Source organism: Pteropus vampyrus, unplaced genomic scaffold, assembly GCF_000151845.1.
Source record: "Pteropus vampyrus isolate Shadow unplaced genomic scaffold, Pvam_2.0 Scaffold95, whole genome shotgun sequence".
NCBI classification, from domain to species: Eukaryota; Metazoa; Chordata; class Mammalia; order Chiroptera; family Pteropodidae; genus Pteropus; species Pteropus vampyrus.
The window spans coordinates 5,817,928-5,826,972 of NW_011888876.1; the positions used below are offsets into that span (position 1 = coordinate 5,817,928).

At 36.5% G+C, this 9,045-nt stretch overlaps 1 protein-coding gene across 1 annotated transcript in view; it reads right to left on the bottom strand.

Annotated features, from left to right (window-relative positions):
• Positions 1-6,522: 6,522 nt before the first annotated feature.
• The window catches only part of LOC105294904 (olfactory receptor 1G1-like), an 8,409-nt gene continuing 5,886 nt past the window's right edge, over positions 6,523-9,045 (bottom strand). Inside the window, exon 2 of the mRNA XM_011364357.1 lies at positions 6,523-7,461. Within this exon, the coding sequence (XP_011362659.1) occupies positions 6,523-7,461 (939 nt within the window). The remainder of the gene's footprint in view (positions 7,462-9,045) is intronic.

The window sequence follows — 9,045 nt, forward strand, 5'->3', positions numbered from 1 at the left end:
CCTGGGACCCATTCCCAGACCTCCTAGTTAGACACAAGGTGGGGCAATTGTACAAACTCTCAGCTGTCCCCTCTAGACTTGGCCCCCTGAGTTCCAGATTATTTTATTCAAAATGACCAGAGCTGGCATCCATGGGAGCATTCCTGGTTATGCCCTTGGATGAAGTGCATCTTCGATCCATCTTCCCAGCCTAATCCTGAATAGGGCCCATGTGTCTCATGGAGTCCATACTGTCTAATTAGAGCCCAGTCCTCAAGAATGAAATACAGTATGTCCCAGAAAATAAGTAAGAAATAAAAGTAAAATAGGTCAGAGATCATAATCATTGACTTCAAAAATCGTGTAGAAGAGGCAACATTCTTATTTCTATTACCCCCAAAGAACAGAAATATGAATAGTATGTAGACTCTACATAAGGCCCAGGGTGTGATCTCTGGACTTTTTTTGTTGTAACTGTATGTTACATACAAAAAGCATGTATAAAGCATGAATATGCTATTTAAAGAATAATAATAAAATTAATGCCCATAGTCTCACCTCTCAGCTTAGATAGTATACGAATCTATTCCTTAGAAGCTGTACGTGCCCCTCTTTTCAACATATTCCTTCCTCCCCCATTAGAGGAAACCACCATGGTGAATATCGTCCACCGTTTTCTTCTTTTCCTTTGTAGTTTTGCCACATTGTTGTGAGAGGTCACCAGGAGGACATGAAGGCAAGTTGTCCTGAGAGCTAGATCCAGGTTATCGGAAGCTCCTCTCCCCTCCCCTCGCCTTGGACCGGAAGTTCTCTCCTCTGTTCCCGCCATTTGCAAGGAGACGGCCTTAAGAGAGCCCTCTCTTGTTGAGATGATCTGGTCCATATATGTGACTGAACCCCATTAAAGCCTCTGTGTTTACTTGAAGGTTCTGGTAAGTGGGTGGGAAGAAACTATTGGTCTTTTGCTCCTGAGACAAGCATCTTAAGTAAGTTCTCTTGCTTGTTAAACCTGCCACCTACCCATCTGGAGAGGCCTGATGGTCTTCAGTCCCTCTTGGCTCTCTAAGACGGCTGGTTTGCAAACCGACATGCGTATATATTCAAACTGTATAGAACATTCTGTGGATTCACCTCTTTTTGTTTTTTTCTGTGAATAGAATTATACTTTTTTTTTGTAGTCTGTAAATGGATTTTATTGCTCAACTTTGTTTTTTTTAGATTTATTCATGTGAATGCATGTACCTGCAGGACATTCATGTTCACTGTCATCTATCTCATGCAAGTCACAGCCTTCATGAACTCTTGTTGCCCGCTGAATTTCAGATTTCAGAACTGTTGGTTTGGGGATTATATGTATGTTGTATATGATTCCTCCACTATTTCTGGGCAAGCATTCCATATCACACACATAATATTTTCATAATAGAATGAGTGAATATCCATACTTTTTCACTAATACTGTTAATAGTGTCATGTAAATTCAGATCCTGTTTTCCTGCACTGCGTACAGTGAAAAAAATATTTCTCTTTTCTTTTGTATGTTAGAAATGTAGATAGATATTCTGGTGTTATTTAGTAGTATTAGTTGTGTGTATTTTAAAAATAAAATGAAGATATGGTTCATAGATATAATGGAATAGTACTCAGCCACAAAAAATGATGAAATACTGCTATTTGTGATAACATGGGATCTGGTGATAATCATGCCAAACAAAATAAGTTAGGCAGAATAAGTAGGGATCCACATGATTTCACTAATTGTGGGATATAAAACTGAAAGCAACAAATGAACAAGACAAACAAAAGTTCAGACAACAGTTTAGTGCTTACCAAAGGAAAAGTGGGAAAGGTGTGAGATAGATAAGGGGAATGGATATTTAACATATGGTGATGAAAGGAAATTTGACTTTGGGTGGTGAACACAGTACCATTCAGATGATGTATTATTGAATTGTATACTTGAAAAACATATAATTTTATTAAGTAATGTCACTCAATAGATTCAGTGAAAATCAAAATAACAAATGAAATAGTGAGACATAACACATACAGAAAACTGCACAAAACACAAACATACATCCAAGAAATTATTGGGAACCAATCACCTATGTATCACTTCCCAGGTTTAGAAGTAGAACATTTCCAACTGGTCTGAAGCTCCTTTTTGTATCCAGTTAATCATCACTTTTATCTTCTTCTCCAGGTAGAATAATCCCTATCCTCGTTGTAATCTTTAATTTTAATTTTGCCTGTTATTGAACTTCATGTACATGCACTCATATGCTGTGTAGTTTTTGGCTTCTTTTGTTCAATATTCTACTTTCTGTAACGTGTCTAGATAGCTGTTATGTAGTTTTATTTCTATAATCTTTTTTGGCATCATTTTATTTTTATTTATTTTTAATAATTTTATTGGGGTGACATTGGTCATTGGTTATTAACATTATGTAAGTTTCGAATGTACACTTCCATGTATTGCACCGTGTGCTCTCCACCCAAAGTCTAACCACTCTCCATCACCATATATTTGACCCCTTGCCTTTTCATTTTGTTGATGATTTCTTTTGCTGTGCAGAAACTTTTTAGTTTGTTGGAGTCTCACTTGTTCATTTTTGCTTTTGTTGCCTTTGCTTTTGGTGTCAGATCTAAAAAATCATTGTGAAGACCGATGTCAAAGAGTTTACCTCTGATGTTTTCTTCTGGGAGTTTTTTGGTTTCAGGTCTTAAATTTATGTCTTTAATTTATTTTGAGTTAATTTTTGTATATGGTGTAAGATAGCAGTACAGTTCATTTTTTGCATGTGGCTGTCCAGTTTTCTCAACATCATTTATGAAGGAATTGTCATTTTCCCATTGTATATTCTTGGCTTTTTTGCATAAGTTAATTGGCCATACATGCATGGGATTATTTCTATACTCTGTATTCTGTTTTATTGATGTCTTTTTTTTTATCCTGATACAATACTATTTTGATATTACTATAGTAATAGTAATATTGTCTGAAATCAGGGAGCGTGATGCCTCAGCTTTGTTCTTTCTCAAAGTTCCTTTGGGTAGTTGGAGACTTTTGTCATTTCATACGAATTTTAGGATTTGTTTGTTTTATTTCTTTGATATATGCCATTGGAATTTTGATAGGGATTGCACTGAATCTGTAGATTGCTTTGGGTGCAATGACATTTTAACAATATTAATTCTTCTATTCCATGAGTACAGGATATCTTCCCATTTATTTGGGTCTTCTTCAGTTTGTTTTATAAATGTCTTATAGATTTTAGTGTGCAGATTTTTCACCTCCTTGGTCAAAATTATTCCTAGGTCTTTTTTTTTTTTGAAGCAGTTCAAGTGGTATTGTTTTCTTAAGTTCTCTTTCTGATAGTTTGTTACTAGTTTGTAAAAATCTGACAGATTTTTGTATATAGATTTTGTATCCTGAAATTTACTGAATTCATTTGTTAGTTCTTGCAGGGTTTTTCTGGTAATGTGTTAAGCGTTTTCTATATATAATCCTAAATAATCTTTTCAAAAATTAACCTTTATTTTTTCTAAAAATAGTAATTTATCTTTTCAAAAGTAATCTTTTAGCTTAATTATATGTTTTATTCTATTTTGTTATGATTTGCTCTCCTTTTTCTTTTTCTAGTACTGACTTTGCTTTTTTTAAAGTAGCTCTTTAAGATATATACTTGCTTAATTTTTTCTAGCTTTTTCTCCTCTAACATTTTCCTTTCGGGTTATATATTTTGTAAATATTTCCTATAAATAATGTTTTATACTGCTTTTCATTCAGATAGAATATTTTCTAATAGATGTTATTTCTTAATTTTTCCTGAATTATTCTTAGCTAGTTTCTCAATTTCCAAATTGTAGGGATTTTTAGTTATAAATCTGTTATGATTTTTAGCTTAATTGTATGTGGTCTGTATGAATTCAGCCCTTTGACATTTGTTGAGATTTACTTTAAGGCTTAGTAAATGAGCAAGCTTTACACATTTTCCTTGAAATCTTGCAAAGACTGTGTTCTCTGCAAATATTGAATGTCATGTTTTATGTATGTCTATTAAGTTATTAATGTTAATTGTGCCTTTCAAATGTTCTATATCTTTATTGAATTTTCAAAGCCTATTTATGTTATCCATTACCATAAGAAGTGTGTTCACATTTCCCACCAAAAGTGAATTTTCCTAGTTCTCCTTGTTAAATTAATTTTTCTTTCTATATGTGTGTGTGTGTGTGTGTGTGTGTGTGTGTGTGTGTGTATACACACATATATAGATATTGTTATATATATGGTTTTTTTATTACCAAAAAAATAACAGTTATTAGATTTTCCTGGTGAGTGAGAGATTTCATTCTTATAACATGAGTTATAAGTTATCAGTAATAACTTTTTTTGCCTAAAAATCTATTTGTTTGCTAATAACAGAGCTATGCCAATATTTTTGTGGTATATGATGTTTAACTCTTTATTGTCACTTTTCTGTATTTTTATATTTGTTGAGTACACACTTTATTGAAGAAATAATTATTGAAGCATACAGAAATTGTACAAAACCATGCATGTGTAGTGTAACGAATTTTCTCAAAGTGAACACACTCTCATCACTAGCACTCAGATCATAAAGCAGACCATGACTGGCACTGCAGAATCCTTCCTCAGGTCCCTGTTCAGAGGCTGTCGGCATTTATATTTGTTAATAATTATACAACACAAAATGGAGAGGAATCACAGAAAGTGAGAGGGATGTGTTGAGATGTGTTGAGAGAGAACCACTTTATATGATTTCATTGTAAAGTAGTGTGTGGTTACATTAAAAAATACTGTATTCAACAAGAAAATGAAAGAGAAGGATTTTCTATTTGCATGAATTCTGCGAATGGCAAGAATTTTAAATGATAACTCCAGCAAAGAAGGTAACAAAAGAAAGATGTCTCGATGTGATAATACACAAAAATTAAAACTTTCTTCCATAAAAAAAAGTCACAGTTAATATAAAGAATGAACTGGAAATATTACTAAGACAAAGGAGACAAAGATACATCTTTAATCTAAAAAGGCTTATACAAATCAATAAAAAATTTCCAGTAGGTATTAGGCATGAATAGACAATTACTAAGAGAATTAAAAATTTGGCTAACAGACTGGGGAATAGTCCCCTCACCAATAATCAAAGAAATTAAAACTAAAGCAAGGAGAATCCATTTTGGCTATCATATTAGTTATAATTAAAGGGAAAATGGGAACATCAAAATATTTGAAAATAAAGGGTATTCTCATGTGGGCATATTGGCAACATGGATAAAGAGCCCTAAAAATGTTCTACTGAGACATCTACTTTGTAGATATTAAAGTAACAGACTGTGAATGTAAGAGTTATTATTTTTTTTGGAGGTTTTCTGTGTGTTGTTATTTATATTGGTGAAAGCTTAGAAATCCCTAATCCTTCAACAACGGTGAAATGGTCTATAAATCATGGACCTTTCTCCTGATGTAATCTCAGAGAGCCAAATGTTTAGCAAGATAACTCATGTTATAAGATTAAGCAAAAAAGTGTATATATGTGCCTCCAGTATTTTCTAAACAAAGTAAGAGACACGAACCCCTTAGAAAATGATACAATTGACTTTGGGTGGTGAACACACAATGCAGTATAGAGATGATGTATTATAGAATTGGACGCTTTAAATCTATGTAATTAAGTAATGTCATCCAATAAATTTAATAAAATTAAAAAAGAAAATGGCCGTCTGGAAATGATATAAAATATTATCAGTGATCTTCCTTAATCGTAGGGATGATAAGTGTGTTTTCCTACTTGTTTACATTTTACAAATTTACTATAATGAGCATGTTAAGTCCTGTAGAAAGGAGAAATGAAAACAACCAGAGTTTGGGAGCCAAAGAATCAAAGACTTGTCCCAATAACCCATAATCACGTACTGTCAGTTTTAGATTTAATCTCAATTGTGAGATTTGGGGCCAGCCCCCTGATCTAGCTGTACCTCATTTTTCTCTCTAGAATTATTCTTACTCCCTTCAATAGGGTGTCTTTTTGATTAAGCTTATTTAACGTGAGGGTTATCTACTGTGGGTGAATTGCTTCCAAAGTGAGCCTTGGCCATGGTCCTTGGAACTCAGACACTGTGACCCTCCCAGGTCTTGTCAGCATGTCTTGCAGTTGTGTGGGACCTGTGGGTCACAGACTGAGCTGCTAACTAGGCTTCCTCTTAGAACTTGAGTTCTGTTGGATGTCATATTTGGTAGTCCCCAGACTCTAGTCTGAATCTGCTTGGACCCCTATACCCACTAATCAAGTCATTCTGTAGGAATGACTGGCTACTTCCTCTTCCAGGCTACAGCTCTGTCCCAGGCCAGTCGATCCTATTCCAGTTCTCCCGACTCAGGCACTTTTTTGTTTGTTAAACCTACTCATGCTGCCAAGCATCCATCCAGACTTGGATTTGGATTTTGGAAATACAATGGAGAGGTCCAGGGGGAAGGCACTTCAGAGAGCCCAAGCTTCCAGGCTAGGGAAGGACTCTTTACTGAGTAGAGTATTTTCTCCAGCCAAAGAGTCTCCACAAAGCCCCCTTCATGTCCCTGTTCCTCAGGCTGTAGATAAAGGAGTTCAGCATGGGGGTCACCATTGTATACATCACAGATGCTACCATTCCAGTGTCTGCTGAGTAGGAGGATGAGGGCTGGAAATACACAATAAAGAGTGTCCCATAGAAGAGAGTGACCACTGACAGATGAGAGCCACAGGTAGAGAAGACTTTGTGCTTCCCCCCAGCAGAGGGGACCCTGAGGATGGTATGGATGATGTGAGCATAAGAGACTAGGACACAGATGAGGGGGACCACACCTGAGAGGGCTGCCTCAGCAAACATCATGATGAGAAAGACATGGGTGTCTGAGCAGGTAAGTTTGAGGAGTGGGAGAAGATCACAGAAGAAGTGTGGGATGGAATGAGAGGCACAGAAAGAGAACTGAGACATCAGGAGAGTGAGTGAGAAGGCCAAGAGTTGGGAACAGAGCCAGGGTGCTGCAACCAGCTGCAGACAGCGTTGGGGACACATAATCATGGTGTAGTGTAGAGGAAGACAGATAGCCACATAGCGGTCATATGCCATCACAGCCAACAGGAAGTCATCCAGCAGAGTCAATGCCATGAATAAATACATCTGCACGAGGCACCCAGTGTGGGAGATGGTGTGGTCCTGTGTATGGATGTTCACTAGCAGCTTGGGGACAATGGTACTAGAAAAGCAGGTATCGACGAAGGACAAGTTGGCCAGGAAAAAGTACATGGGGGTGTGGAGGTGCTGGTCAGAACCTATGGCTAGGATGATGAGCAGGTTCCCCAACACGGTGACCAGGTACATGCCCAGGAAGAGCCCGAACAGGAGCGGCTGCTGCTCTGGGTGTTCAGAGAAGCCCAGGAGAAGGAAGTCAGAGACACTGGTGCGGTTTCTAATTTCCTTTGAAGGCAGAGAAATTAGAGAAGGATCTTGCTTAAATAAAGATGGGCTCTGAATATTATAGAGTCCAAAGTTTGGTCTCTTTTTCTTGATCTGTGGAATAGGTTGCTAAGATTTTGCAGTGGCTGTGCTGGTTTGCACACAGGTACTCATCTGAGGGCTGTGGACTATGAATATAAAGCATCAGAACAGAGATGTAGTTTGGGTTCTATATTGCTGAAATATGACAAGTTTCCCACATGACTGACACAGGTTTACCTGAAAGAATGTCTTCAAATATAATTTCCTTTTAAAAGAAACTTTTGAACAACTTTAGTTTAAAATTAGTGTTAATTTTATTATGTTATTGTCAAGCTCTTTTGGGAGTCATGCATGTACTAGGATTTAATGGCCAAAACAAGTTGCTTTGTTTGTATGTGTGTGAGTGTGTGTGTGTGTGTGTATTGAGGGAGAGCGCAGCAAGACTGGTTTCTTCAGAGATGAGCTATCTTGGATTTAGGGGTCTCTAAGTGGACTGGGGGTACTCGGGCTCCTTCATTATTGATGATCGTTCCAGTGAGTTAGTGCGTAGAAAATTACAAATGATAGGCTCTTTATCATAGGACACATTTTTTTTTTTTTTCATTTTAATCATCAATTAATCTCAGCGTCTACTGTTTTAATATCTGGGCTTTGAAATTCTGGATTAGGGGTGAGAATCCTTTCTGTGTTCCCTATTCTCGGTCTTTCCTTGATCATTTACTTGACTCTGAGTCTGTTTCCCAGTTTGTAACCATGTGTGACTATTTCATAGAGTCATTGAAGTTATGATTAAGAAAACACATATGGAAGTACATTAGTATTAGGGAGAGTGATGTCATTGTTTTTTCAACAGTAGATGATGAAGTGTGAGCCTCATTTTGGGAACACACGAGGTCATGGAAAAGCATCAGCTGACCTGCTTACAGCTCTGTGACTCACATGTCTTTTATTAAAACTTTGGAAAAGTTTTCTCCCTCTGATTCTTGCTTTTTATGTCTATAACACAGAGATAACAAAACTAGGGAGAGGCTTATTGAAGACATCAAATGCTGGAATCAGTGGAAGGTTTTCCATGAACCATGATGTGCAATCGAGATGAGAAATTTTAATGTTCCTCTTTGATGGTACAGAGGATTAAATGCAATGACCCGTCTGTGGCAGCATGTGTTAATGTCATATTTAGTGTCATGATAAAGAATATAATACACTCTGGAGTCTGATTGAATTTTCCCACTCTTTATTCTTGATGTGACCTTGTGAATGTCACTTCAACTTTTTTGGCTTCAGTGTCTACACCTGTTAATAGGGATTATAATAGAGTTAACTGGGTAGAGTGGTAATGTGGATAAAATTAAATTTAAAACTGGTTATACGATATGTACTAGTAAGCTGGCTTACAGTATGGGCTCAAATATGTGATCTGATATTGTTATTGCTGTTTTTAAGAAAATGATGGTGCTTTATTGTAGTGTCTTGGTCACTGCCTGCAGGTTGGGCTTGTGAATTGTGAGCTGTCAGTATAAATGTCGTCGGCATCATCATCATCATCATCATCATCATCAT